Source organism: Dermochelys coriacea, chromosome 16, assembly GCF_009764565.3.
Source record: "Dermochelys coriacea isolate rDerCor1 chromosome 16, rDerCor1.pri.v4, whole genome shotgun sequence".
Taxonomy (NCBI): domain Eukaryota; kingdom Metazoa; phylum Chordata; order Testudines; family Dermochelyidae; genus Dermochelys; species Dermochelys coriacea.
Window position 1 is genome coordinate 24,161,117 of NC_050083.1, and position 14,763 is coordinate 24,175,879.

General features: G+C 43.5%; 1 protein-coding gene across 3 annotated transcripts in view; it reads left to right on the forward strand.

Moving 5' to 3' along the window:
* Window positions 1-323: 323 nt before the first annotated feature.
* Window positions 324-14,763, forward strand: part of GAPVD1 (GTPase activating protein and VPS9 domains 1) — a 64,906-nt gene continuing 50,466 nt past the window's right edge. Inside the window, exon 1 of one of the 3 annotated variants that reach the window (XM_038374325.1) lies at window positions 324-536. In XM_038374325.1, the coding sequence (XP_038230253.1) occupies window positions 529-536 (8 nt within the window). In that variant the 5' untranslated portion in view covers window positions 324-528. Of the gene's footprint in view, window positions 537-1,662; window positions 1,800-14,763 lie in introns of those variants that run through there. The other 2 variants (XM_043498682.1, XR_006276003.1) reach the window with 2 other exon arrangements.

Consider the following 14,763-nt stretch of genomic DNA (forward strand, 5'->3'; position numbering starts at 1 on the left):
GCCTGCCCGTGCCTGTGGGCTAAGGCACGCTGGGGTTCTGTGCCAGGCCTCCCTCCATGTACGACAGTCCGTTTCCGCTCTGGTAGCGGCTGTCTGCTAGTTCGATGCCCGTTTCTCCCAAAGGCAGCCCTAGGTTCGCAAAAAGAAAAGCAGTACTTGTGGCACCTTAGAGACTAACAAATTTATTAGAGCATAAGCTTTCGATCCGATGCATCCGATGAAGTGAGCTGTAGCTCACGAAAGCTTATGCTCTAATAAATCTGTTAGTCTCTAAGGTGCCACAAGTACTCCTTTTCTCTTTGCGAATGCAGACTAACACGGCTGCTACTCTGAGCCCTAGGCTGTCTTCCTTTTCTCTCCCCTCCTCTTTCTGTCCCCGGACCCCGCCCATCGCTCCCCTCCTGGAACCACATCTCCCAGAAGGCCTGGCGCCCCACGCCGCATGCGCAGTGACGGGCCTGCTCGCTCTCGCTGAGGGAGAAAGACGCAAGCAGCCGCGGGGTCTCGGTGGAGCGGCGGCGGCGGCACATGCAGAGGTTGGGCCCCTTCCCCTTCCCCTTCCCCTCCCCCTCTGGCGGCTGCTGGCCCCGGCCCCGGCCCCGGCGCGCGCGGGAGCCCTGGGGCCGGAGGCCGAGTCCTCGCGCCCCCTGCTGGGGCGGCGCCGGGGGCCTCGGGCCCGCTGCCTGCTCTCCGCCGCCACTCCCTGGGCCGGCGGCCCGCCGCCCCGCGCCGAGCTCGGCGCCGGCCCCACGGAGCCCGCCGCGCCGAGGGCGCGGGGAGGGGCGTGTCGGTGCCCCCCTCGCGCGCCTGGGAAGTGGGCAGGGGGCGCGGTGGCCAAGGTCACTGGGACCGGGGCTGTGGTGCGGTCCGGTGCCCTCAGCTCAAACCCGTCTTCCGTGCCTGGTAACCAGCCTGCCGCCCGCTGCGGGCTTCAGCGCTTGCGGGAGAGGGCGAGATGGACAATGGCAAAGCCGCAGCTCCCCCCATTCCGAGCAGTGCCGGGGGTGCTGGAGAGAGGAGTGAGAGAGCAAAGAGGAAACTGCAGAAAGAGCCCGCTCTTCTCGACGAGTAGTGCCACAGCGGGGAAAGAGGGAAAACCAGAAATGATAAGGGAATGTATTTGTTGTGATGTATGTTAAATTCGGTCATAGTAGCTGCTTTTGTTTCTAGACAGATGAATGTAGCTCTCAAACACATTCAGCATTTGTGGTGCAGAACCATTCAAGGTCCCGTTTGACTTCTTGCCTTCCCAGGAGCCATTGTTACCTGGCATGTCAATATTTAGCAAACTGCAGCCATTGAAGTATTAATGAGTCTTCTCCCCCTGGCATTCCAAAGAGAAGTACTGCAGGACCCTAGCCCTGTCTGAGCTAAGTCACTGTGACAGTACCAAGGTGTTTTAGAATGAATTTGGGTAGCTTTTATTATCGAAGTTTTGGATATATTCATGGACTAAAAAGCTTTACCTGGAAGAGTATCCCGACTTTCCCACCTCTTGGTTACTGATGGAATGTATCTGCTCAAATGGAATGCTTTTTTCTTTGCTAAGTCATGATATTGAATTCTTCTCTATGGGATCAGCTTTTATGGCATTAAGGAAAACGGCACTGTTAAAATTGCTGATCTTTATAACTGAACATATAACCCTTTGTTTACTAACAGGGGTTGGTCACTTTTTCCTTTTGATGGATGAAACACGTGGCCTGCCATGTGTGAGAGAGACAATCTGAAGATGATAGGGAATGAATTAATTATGCGACAAGTATGAAAGTTTTTGAGAGTGAACCTCAGTATACTAGGTAAGAAGATGGACAGGAGTCTTCAGAAAAGAGACTTGTACATTGTAAACTGCTGTTACTTCACAGAGAACTTTAAACTATTCTGTCTAGGCATCTTTTTATACATCCCATTTTCATTATTTATTTGATCTTTTTATTACTTTCTTTGTATGAAAATATGTATGTGTCCTGAGAGTTTTTCTGTTCCCTAATTGAAATTAGTTTTCACTTCATCTTTGGTTATAGTACCAGTCATTTCTAGAGACTTCAGATAGGAAATAAATAGGTGAATTCTTATGACAGCCATCCTAATTCTTAAAGAATGGGACAGAGACACAAATTTATTCTTAAATAGCACATTTTTTTTCAAAGTTTTCTGTGAGACATGGCTCTCTAACAATGACAGTGATTTCTTCTAACTGTACAAATGTGTTAGATATCAAGCTCGCGTGTCATAAATGTGTTATTGTCAAAAAGTATCTTGGGAAAAGACTGCCCAGTCGTATTTTGATGGAGTCCGAGGCTATGTCTACACTACGCACCTTTTAGCGACACAGCTAAATGATTGGGTCTAAATTAGCTATTACCATTTAAGAAAGAGATCTTGGAGTCATTGAGAATAGTTCTCTGAAAACATCCACTAAATGTGCAGGGGCAGTCAAAAAAGTGAACAGAATGTTGGGAATCATTAAGATAGATAAGACAGAAAATATCATATTGCCTCTATATAAATCCATGATCTGCCCACATCTTGAATACTGAGTGCAAATGTGGTTGCCCCATCTCAAAAAAGATATATTGGAAAAGGTTCAGAAAAGGGCAACAGAAATCATTAGGGGTATGAAACGGCTGCCATATGAGGAGAGATAAATAAGACTGGGACTTTTCAGCTTGGAAAAGAGACGACTAAGGGGGATATGATAGAGGTCATAAAATCATGACTGATGTAGAGACAGTAAATAAGGAAGTGTTACTTACTCCTCATAACACGAGAATTAGGGGTCATCAAATAAAATTAACAGGCAGCAGATTTAAAACAAACGAAAGGAAGTATTTTTTTCACACAACCTGTGGAACTCTTTGCCAGAGAATGTTGTGAAGGCCAAGACTATAACAGGGTTCCAAAAAGAACTAGATAAGTTCATGGAGGAAAGGTTCATCAATGGCTATTGGCCAGGATGAACAGGGATGGTATCCCTAGCCTCTGTTTGCCAGAAGCTGGGAATGAGTGACGGGGGTTGGATCACTTGATGATTACCTGTTCTGTTCATTCCCTCCTGGGCACCTGGCATTGGCCACTATTGGAAGACAGGATACTGGGCTAGGTGGACCTTTGGTCTATCCAATATGGCCATTTTTATGCTACAGCCATGCCTCTAAAAGATGCGCAGTGTAGCCTCTCAGAGAGAGCTCTGCCGCCGACAAAGCACTGTTCACACTGGTGCTTTTCATCGGTAAAACATTTGTTGTTCGGGGGAAGGGTTTTTTTTTTTTTTTTTTTCACACCTCTGAAGGACAAAAGTTGTATATAAAATACAAAAGTCCAGTGTAGACAAAGTGTGAGAATCTGTTCGACACTCCCCTTTATCTGCATCATCTTTAATCAGACTGTGACAACTGCCTATTTGTCTAGCCAGCCTACCTACATCAATCTCCTTAAAGGGGACTCCTGATTCAGATCTGTACCTCTTTATATCGTTATGGGCTTTCTTACTAATTTTAATATGAAGACTGCATCAGAACTTGTCTCTCACTGAATGCTTTCTTAAAGAAACCTTGCCCACTTAAGATCTCCCTGCTTTGTGCCCAGCATCCTGGTAGGACTGCAGGATGGTACTCATTTGTACATCTTCCTGTTCCAAGTTACAAACCTCTTCAAGAAGATCTCATAATTCGACATTTTTAATACTTAGCCTCGTACAGTAGAAACTAGATCTGTCACAATATTTTTATTTTCCTATTTCATAGTCTTTAAATATTTCAGACTAATTGGATATTTTAAATCACCCTTTACTTCCAGTTCTCAAAATGCAATACAAAACTCTCGAAGGGGTGTGTGATGGAGTGGACTGGGCCCAAAGACCCCCTGCTGGAGGCCTCAGGGTTCTGCCACATCCATCGCAGGGAAGGAGCAGTGAAGAGGTCCTCCAAGAAAGAACTGCAGGCCTGGCAGCCTGGAAGAGCCACAGGGCCATGGAAGGTTTGCTAGCAGGGACCGAGGGAGCATTGAGGGAGCTCCTGGCTGGTTGCTAGGAATGAGTAAGGACTCAGCCTGGAGAGGGCTACCGGAAGATAGTGTCTCCAGGGAGGAAGCCCTGGCGATATAGCCCCGTACCACGGCTGGACTACTTAAAGACCAAAGCCCAGGGAGGGCTAGAGAGAGAGAGACACCACCAGAGGGGTACTGAGATTGGCCCCAGTGGATCATATATCCGAAAGGGGGTTGTGCTGGTTAATATGCAGACAGTGTGACTCAGGCAGAGCACTATGTTGCTGACAAACGCGCCTGAGAAAGCGGTCACCAGCACTAAAGAACACAGACATGCCCAACTAGAAGAGGGCACTTGCGGTGGGTGCCAATCCCATTACAGGGGGTTAATCTTCACAATGTTGCTGGGGAAATAAATCACTTTTATCGTGTGTGTCTGAGGATATAGTCACATTAATTCACAGTGATCCTGCATGCTGTTCCACTTGAGCAGATCCCAGTGCTCGCATAGGGCCATGCTGACTTCAGTGGCCACCCGTGCAAAATAGTTTACAGGATAAGGGCCTAAATTTGCATTACATGAAAATAACCTTCCTAATATGAAAAATTATTTTAACGTTTTGTTATGTACAGCCTATTTGAAAATACACACTTTTAAAGCGATTATATATAAATATAGCTTCTCTTTCCAGCAGATGCTGAATCCTGCTAATGTGAAATAAGCCCTTCTTTGCTTCATAACTTTAAGACCCTCCCAATCTCGTATATTCTTTGGGGAGAGTGTCACTTAGTAAAATGTCCTAAAAATATAATCATGTATACACATTAGAAATATATTAGCAAGAAAGATATTGCTGGCCCCTTATTAATGGCCATTTTTAGCATCTCTTGTCTTTGTTATTACTTAAGAAACAGACAATTGTAGTGTTTTTTTTGTTTTGTTTTTGCTTATGTCATGAAAAATTTAAATGTAGTGGCATTGGTATTTACAGAGTTACAAAGTTTGATGTGGCTTCAGTAAACAGTTCTGTAATGTTTGTCTAAAAGTTCACCTGCCTTCCCCGTGTCAAATATTTCTTGTGAACTTTTGTTTTTTTCTGTAAATTTAAGTAACCTGTGAAAATGGCATGTTTACAAATGTGGTTTTGAAGTGGTTTTTTGATTCTTTTATTGTTTTGGTTTTTTGAGTAGGAAAGTGATCCTCTGGGATTAAGCTAGCAATTGTGGAGTCTGAAAGTTTGTCTCCTCTTGTAAATATAGACAATCTTAAGTTTATCTGTTTTTAACTGTTATAAAACCTAAAGCCTTCACACTGTTTGTTTACATTTCGCAGATACTATTTATTTATTAATAAGTATAAAAAAAATGTTTGGAGAGAGGGACTAATTCCCCACAACTACCTGTTTGTGTGTGATGACATCATTTCCAGACTTTCAAAGATGACTTTCTTTGAAGCTGAGATGATAGAAAATAAATTGGAATTGTGCTACAATGTACTTTGGGACTAAGATCTGAGTACTGGGCTTTACATCTGTAAATGAGAGAGAACAATTGCAATTTGAGTTTTATTGGTAATCATATCAATATTTGTTTAAATTTATAAAATATAAAAAGATGCCATTCTTAAAACAGTAGGTGTGTTTGACATAAATTAGAGGCAGATAATGCTAGCAACTAATAATCCCGAACTCCCAACCATCACACCATCCTTAACCCCTATCAAGTTCCTCTTACTTCAGAGGTCTTGGCAAATAGGTATGCTTTGCAGTGTGCCTTGGAGCTCAACAGACCTGGGATGCTTTGGACCAGGGAGAGGAGGTTGCAAGCTGCTCGTGGAAAACAACCTATTGGCATCCTCCTTTCTCTTAAATCCAAGGGATTCCAACTTGTGCATATCTGCTGTTGCAAGTGTGGTAGGATGGCATAAGAAGAGAGACAATGCCTTAAATAAGATTGTTCAAGCTATTGGGTTAATGATCATTTTATAGTAATACCTTCACTTATTTTTTGCAGCACAAAATGAGTCATCTGAAAAAATGGCTATGTCTACACTGCCCCTCAGTGTCAGCAGTGGGTAGGATTAGTGTAGAAACATGCAGCAATGAAAAGCAAGTTGCATCCACACTAGAGAGAGTAGCTACTACCCATCTCAATGAAAGACTCCATCAGCTGGAGACAGCTGTTAAAAATAGTGTAGATGTGGGAGGTGCTGCTTGGACTTCAGAGAATCCTGTAGGGTATATTCAGGTATACCTTTATTTGCCCAAGCAGTGCCTCCCTGTCTACACTGGTGTTTATCCACTTCATGGGGGGCGAACAGTGTATGTATTTATATGCTGCCATAAATGGTGTGCAGCGTAGACATATTGTTAGATGCTGTATAAGTCCATCCATCAAGTGATCGATGTACTCTCTAAAGGGATCCTGAAAATTAAGGTTTCAGTGTAGCAGCTATGTTAGTCTGTATTCGCAAAAAGAAAAGGAGTACTTGTGGCACCTTAGAGACTAACAAATTTATTTGAGCATAAGCTTTTGTGAGCTACATGCATCCAATGAAGTGAACTATAGCTCACAAAAGCTTATGCTCAAATAAATTTGTTAGTCTCTAAGGTGCCACAAGTACTCTTCTTTTTTTGAAAATTTAGGGACTTCCTACCTCGCACAAAAAAAATCCCACCTCATAGTTTAAACTATAAATTATTATTAGCCTAGATTTCAAGATGGGTTGAGGCTTCCACCGAAGACAATACTTTGAAAAAACAAAGCATCTTTTCTGTAAGAAAAACCTTGGAGATAGATGTGAATGTAAGCACCATGTATAAACATTTAGCCTTCTGTTAAAGAAAATATTCTATCTGAATTTTAAAACATTGTTTAGATAGATATGTTGTTGTTCTCTCTCTTTTCTTTTTTTTTTTTTTTTTTTTTTTTTTTTTAAAGTAACTCCTGAAGTAGGGTGATGAGACTAAACTAAAAATTTAGTGTGTGGTTAGTAAAGGAGGAAGACATTTGCCTTTTTGCCTATCGGAAATGTATGCAAAAGGTCACCAGATAGTGGTGTGGTTTTTTGTTTGTTTGTTTGTTTTTTGTTTTACCACACCAAGGTGGACAGACTTGATTACAAACACCACGATATTCTGATACTAGTTGTGCTAAATTGTGCCCAGGAATAGTAATCCTGTTAAATAGACAATACATTCAGTGTTGCAGTGAAGCCAGTGGGCACAGGTGAACTTGTAATGCAAAGTTAGGTTAGTCTGTTTTTGAAGATGAGGTTTGAAAATTTGGGATGCTGGTTTTTAAAGTTTAGAACTCAGTTCATATAATTTATTTAGCTGTCTTTTGTTTACAAGTGAAATTTTCAGCTTTAACTTTTTAGCTAGCTGTTTGAGACGCATGCCATTTATTTAAATCCAAATTCTGTTGCTTTTTAGCTGTTACTGTAAATGTTAATGACACAGGAAACGTTTGATATTTTCATGTGGGACAAATTAGCAGGAAAACCAAGCAAGCTTGCTTAGGAGATATTTTTCAGTTTGACGGAATGATTCAATTTTATCTTGGTTTGCCCTGCCTAAATTTGACCTGTCCAAACTTGCTATGGAAGCTGAATCCTGTGTTAGCTCCATGCTAAAAAAAAAAAAAAAACTCGAAGCAAGAAATCTTCCAAGGGAAAAGAAAAGGAAAACTATAACTTACTAGTGATTTTACTGCTTTGGTAAATAATCCTTATCAATTTTGATTAACGCCTTATTTTAGTGAAGCACAGAAGTATTTTATAGAGCTGGTTGTTTCTTTACATTACAATACAAAATCAGACATGTATTTCATAGTAAGCATTGGTTAAATTTTCAGTCATCTAATTCAATATAGTGGTTTTTAGGATTTTATTGCTTTTTGTCTGTCTGTCCTAGGCATTTATCACCTTGATATCTAAGCACCATATCCCCTTTTTCTTATTTTGTGACAACAGTTGTCAAATGTCATGTCAGTCAGGTATGCCAAAACATATTTCAGCTCATGCTATCCAAGAGCATCATGATGTGTTGTATATTATTAACATTAATCATTGTATTGCAGTACATTTTTGTGGATGGTCATTCTTTTTTAGTAGTATTTAAGCAACCTCATGATAATTTACAGCTGCAATACGCTGAAGTGGTTTTTTTGGTATCTACATTGAAATTACAGAGATACCTGGATTTTTCATATTAAATTCCTGCTATTCGCTTAAATTCTATTGTTTTTGCAGCCACATGGAATTTAAACTTCCGTTTGTCACAGAAGTTATTTAAATATCTGGATTTTATAAACTTTTGTCCTTTGGACAACTATAAATAATCTTTCACCTATTCAAGTTGATAGGTTCTTTGTCTGGGACTATAAAGTGATTTCATGAGCACTTATAAGCTAACACAGTCATGGGCAATCATGACCTTTTGTATTCCACAGAAGTTAATAAGAACATTCTTTAAAGTTCTTGTCTTGAATGCTGGAGTGAATTGACCTGCTTTCCGGTACAGGAAGGTTACAGCATATAAAATTGTTTGCTCATAATGATTTCTTTAGATAAGTATGAAGGGAGGAACTTTATTTGATTTCTCTTCCCCCCCCCCCAAGTATTCACAGGAGCTGGGTGTGACAGGTTGGACCCCTTAAGATGCCACCTGATGTGCTGGGATATCGCTGAGCCCACCTGTTCTGCCAGCCAGGGCCTCCTTTTACGCGTCTTGCTGAGCCAGGCTGTTATGCCTCCTCCAGCATACGCACGGGCAGGGCCACACCCAACTGCTGAACGACACAGACACTGAGATCAGCTCTGGGAAGCCTCAGTTTAAGGGACTTGCCCCAGCACTCGGGTGTCCCACCTCCCTTGGAGTGCAGGCCCAAAGGTATATTATGAAATCCGCCCTCTTCCTCAATGTGGAGGAAGCTGCTTCCACCCCCCCCCCCATTATGAATTGCACAAATGGGGTTATATTATAAACAAGAAATAAGTTTAACTACAAAAGATGAATTTTAACTGGTTAAAGAGATAGCACACAGAACAAAGCAGATGTCTAAGCAAACAAAACACACATACTAAGCTTCTTTTACTAAAGATGTTGGTTACAAATAGTAATTTTTCACCCTAAACATTGTCACAGAAAGATTACAGAAAGTCTTGAAAGGCAGCTACACTGGCCTGCAGCTTGAGACTTCAGGTAGTTCCACTCACAGTCTGGACACCCTGTCAGCCTGGGTTCAGCCCTTCTCCCCTTAGTTCAGTTCTTGCTTCCAGGTGTTTTTCAGCGTCTCTTTGGATGGAGAGGCAGAGGAAAACCATGATGATGTCACTCCCCGGCCTTGTATAGCTCTTGTGTATGGTGGGAACCCTTTGTCTCCCAGTGGAAGAACACTGGCATTCCAAGGGGTGGATCAGACCTGTGTCTCTGCAGGACTGTGTCAGCCATTACTCATAGGCTGTCTGGAGCATCCACAGAAAGACTAAGCTCTTTCACGTCCATTGTCTTTGCTAATAGGCCATTACCACTACATGGATTTTCCATTGTTGTACCTGAAGGGCTAGTTGGGAGTGACACCTAAAGTAACACGTATGAAATACAGATACAAATAGTCAATATTCCTAACTTCAGATACAGAAATGATACAGGCACACACATTGGATAACCACATTCAGTAAATCATAACCTTTCCAATGATACCCTACATGAGCCATCTTGTATAAAGTATACATCAGTTATGTCATATTCATTTCATAAGCATATTTTCATAAAGAATAGGGAGTGAAACATCACATTGAGTGTTTCAGAGCAGGCTGTATTCCTAATTGTATTTAGAGCAGTGAAAGTGAAACTGAGCACAGTCATTTATTGACATTGTTATTCACGTGCTTCTCTTTTTGCTGAATTGGAGTTGGTTAATTTGGTCACTTACAGTATTCAGTAATGTTTCTTTATGCAGTAGTTTGAAGACTTCCAACATGCCATACCTATCAGCTGCATTCCTTTACTTTCATAAGGACATGTCTACAAAATTGTTAACCTACCTTATGCCGGCATAAAGCCGTTGCAGTAATTACATCACTTGGCCTGTCTACACTTTGCTCCTTGGGCCAGCGATGTGCTTCCTCACCAGCAGCATTTGTATTGTTTGTACTGTCGGTCTGGGGCATTGTGGGATGGCTCCTGAAAGCCGGTAACAGTCGGTGGAAGCAATGCAGTGTTTACACTGACAAAGTGTTGACCTAACTACGTCGACCTTGACTCTATGCCACTCATGGAGGTGGAATTATTAAGTCAGAGTAGCAGGGCAGTTACATCAGTGGGAGCAAAATTTAAGTGTAAAAACTTCCTTACTTAGGTTGACTTAAGCTGCCTTGTGTCGACCCAACTCTGTAATGTAGACCAGACCCAATGTTCACAAGCTGTATCTTAGGGCTAATCCACACTAGCAATACTAAAGTGGTGCCGTGGCAGCACTTTAATGTGTCTTGTATGGTTGTGGCAGAAGCGCTCTAAAAAAAATGACCTCCACGAGGGGCGTAGCTACCAGCAGTGGGGGCATGGCCCCTAGGGCTGGTGCGCTGTCTATACTAGCACTTTACAGTGCTGAAACTTGTTTTTCACACCCCCGAGCGAGAAAGTTGCAGCCCTGTAAATTGCCAGTGTAGACAAGCCCTGAGTCTTCGTTAGTTTCCAGTCAGTTTGCCTTGTTACTCCAGACTTCCATATGATTTTAGAAGCATTGTTGAAAACTGGTGAGTGGGAGCAGTGCCTCTCATTGAGGCAGTGCTTTTTCCAGAGGCTGAGAGTTCAGTAGCAGTTGTTAGCAGGTCAACCAACTTAAAATATGGAGGACTATAAACCATAAAAGCTGTTTTCCAGATGAGATAAGATTGACTGCACCATGTGAAAATCCAAATTAATTAAAACTTTTTGTCAACACATTTTGTTCTTACTGGCAACCGATTCACCAGTTCACAGCTTTAGGTTTGTATGCACTAGTGCTTACTTCGATATAACTCAAGTCACTTAGGAGTGTGGAAAAGTTACCCGAGTGATGTAAGTTTTACCAACCTGAGCACCGGAGTGGACAACGCTTTGTCGGCAGGAGAAGCTTACCCGTCAACATAGCTACTGCCGCTCGGAGAGGTGGAGTAATTATGCTGACAGGAGAGCTCTCTTCCATCGGCATAGAACGTCCGTACTAGCAGCGCTACGGCGCCGCAGCTACATGGGGGCAGCTGCACCACTGTAGTGATATTAGTGTAGACTAGCCCTTAGTCTCACCCATCTCGACCTTGAATGGTCTTTTATTGTGTTTGAATTTCCACCACAAAGAGACACATTTTTCGCTTTTTGCGTGTTCATTTCAGAAACCATAAAGCTAGAGCAGGGGTGCGCAAACTTTTTGGCAAAAGGGCCGCGTTTGGGTGGGGAAATTGCATGCAGGGCCATGAATGTAGGGCTGGGGCAGGGAGTTGGGGTGCGGGAGGGAGTGCAGGGTGTGGGAGGGGGTGTGGTGTGTAGGAAGAGGCTCAGGCCAAGGGGTTGGGGCGCAGGAGGTTGTGTGGAGTGGGAGGGGGCTCAGGGCAGGGGGTTGGGGTCCAGGGAGGGGTGTGGAGTGTGAGAGGAGGCTCAGGGTTGCGGGCTTGGGGCAGCGGCTTGGGGTGCAGCTGGGGGCTCAGGGCAGGGGGTTGAGTGCAAGAGGGGTGTGGCAGGGGGTTGGGTGCAGGAAGGGTTTGGGGTGTGGGCTCCGGCACAGTGTCACTTACCTTGAGCGGCTCCAGGGTGATAGCAGCGCTCAGCGCGGCTAAGACAGGCTCCTTGCCTGCCTACCCTGGCCTTGTGCAACTCCCGGAAGTGACCTGCGGCCCCTGAGGGAAGGGGGGCAGAGGGGTCCACTGCCGTGCCTGCAGGTACCTTCTCTGAAGCTTCCATTGGCCACGGTTCCCCGTTCCTGGCCAATGGGAGCTGCGGTGGGCGGTGCTTGCAGGCGAGGGTAGTGTGCGGCCCTCTTCCCCCCCCATGGCAATCCCCCGGGTCAGATACAAAGCCTTGACAGGCCAGGTCCGGTGCCGGTCTGATGCCGACATCTGCTGATGAATGTAGTATCTTAGGGAAACTACAATTTTTGTATATTTATAAATATCTTTTTTTCCCTCTTGACAGCATAATACACTTTAAAAGATTATATTGAGGTAACCTGATGTGTTCTGCCATGTTGTGGCACTCTAACTTGTCAACTTATTTTTAGATATATTGCACTCGTGTGTCAAGATATTAAAAATGTGTGTGGGAGTGTTTAATTTGGATTCTGAGCATCACCTGATATGGAGTCACTCCTTTGTGGACTCTTGGAGTAAAAACATGCTGTGCTTTTATTCTGATGATCAGAATTAACCTAAATTGTTGTCTCTAATCTAAGCCTGTCCTGTATTTTCAAATGACTATATAAATGAACCAATGTCACCATAAAGCCTTACTTCAGTAATAAACTTCCCATCCAAATCCTCTCCATAGCCACCAATGTTGATCCTACAAATAAGAAAGCAGACTGATTTGGGGGTAAAGTATACTGAATCTTCTTTCCTGTAGAAGTTTTTCTTGAGTGGCTAGATCACCTATAGAACCATGACTGGCAAAGTTTGATTCATATCTTCAAATTCAAATCTCCTAAGTGATGTTTGCTGCAGTATGTCAGATGATTTACTGGAGTTCCGAGAGTGAGGCTCCACAGGGGATTTAGACTGAAGCTTTTTTGATTCATGTCAGGCGACTCAGTGTGCAAGTCGCACCAATAGTATGCACGTGGAACCCCTGTTCCATTTTCAGTTTGCATCGTGTGAACGTAGCATAGCATTCTAGGGAGGAAGGATAGCTCAGTGGTTTGAGCATTGGCCTGTTAAACCCAAGGTTGTGAGTTCAATCCTTGCGGGGGCTATTTAGGGATATGGGGTAAAAATTGGGGATTGGTCCTGCTTTGAGCAGGGGGTTGGACTAGATGACCTCCTGAGGTCCCTTCCAACCCTGATATCCTAGGACTCTCCAGGAGTATCCCTTGGTCCTTTGCTTCATTGCTCAGCAGTCTGCATCCTGGGATTGTTTTCACTGGGAATTGTGGGAAGCCAGGTGGATTCACTTAAAAAAAAAATCCTTTCTCTCCTGTCTTCACCCAATACTTCCTTTCTGGACTGGCTCATGCCATTTTCAAATTGCTATCGGTCAGCGTGGACCCAAAAAGCTCTGCTGCTGGTATGGTGACAAGCATGAGTACACAAAGAATGCTTGGTCTGTGTTACAGCATTCAGAGCTGGATGAATTCAGCATTGGACTTCGCCTGTCACAATGTGGAGCAGATGATGCAGCAGCAGCAGCAGGAGGATACTGTGCATTGGTGGCAGCAGGATGAGGGAAAAGAACAGGATGCTGCTGGGCTGTTAAAATAAGTGGAATGGCTCCTGGATCATTTACACAGTGTTCAGCGCTGTTTCTGATCCTGGGAAACCAGTGTGGATTGTCAGGAAAGGATCATTCTGCAAAGCTGGGATGATCAGGAGTGGTGAGAGAACTTCAGAATGGAGAGGGCTACTTTTTGTGAGATCTGTTCAGATCTGACCCTGGAGCTTCAGTGATAGCGCATCAACAAGTGGTGTCCCATACTTGTGGAGAATTGGGTTGCCATTGCTGTCTGGAAGCTGGCCACCCCAAATGTACCAGTGTGTAGCCAATCAATTTGGCTTTGGGAGATCAGCTGTTGGGAGTATTCTCATGCAGATCTCCTGTACCATTATTAAGGTGCTCTCTAATCAGGTTCTGAAGCTGGGTAATGCTCAGGAGATTATTGATGGATTGGCACATCTGAAGTTCCCAAACTATATTATGGCAATTGATGGAAGCCATGTGCCATCATTCCCCTTTCCTTCCCGCTATGAGGGCACAGAATTTATAATCCGAAAAGGATACTTGCCGATTTTGCTCCAAGGACTCAGTGCATCACTGTGGCAGGTTTACAGACATAAATGCAGGTTGGACTGAGAGGGTCCACGATGCTAGCATCTTTCAGAACTCAGTGCTATTTCAGTTATGAAGAAAGGACTTTGGGCTCAGGAGCACTATGGACATTAATGGTGTGGAGGTTGGTCCTATTGTTCTAAGAGACCCAGCTTATGCCTTGATAGTTTGGCTAATGAAGCCATACACGGGCTGCTTGGACAGAAGGAAGAAACATTTTAACTATTGCCTGAGTAGTTGAGTGTGTGTTTGGTCATTGAAAGGCAGATGTTTATGATATAGTTTGGAAGCAGAAGAAAAAAATGATTCAGCCATTCTAACTGCATGTTGTTTTTCATAATATTTGTGAGGGTGAAAGCCTTACTGGTGGGTGGGAGGTTGAGGTCCAGAGACTTGCTCAAAGGTTGAAGCAGCCAGCAAGACATCCCATGGAGAACGCAAACACCCAGGGGAATGCTATCTGGGGTGCCTCTTGTTTGTGTTTTGAATCTTATGCCTGAAGATGTTGCCCATGGGACAGTGGGGGCAGGCGGGTGTTGGGATGCAGACATTGTGAGCACTGGGGTATTTTGTGTGGGTGATTGAAGTTTAACATTCTGTATAGGCTTTTACAAAGCACATGAATTTTCAGCTTTATTTAAAGGATTTTCTGTGTTTAAAATCAATGATTTCTCATAATAGATGCATTGTAAACTGTTTTTTATTAGGAAATAACAATAAAAAACAAAGTTTTAATGAAACCCATGGAAAAATATCTTTG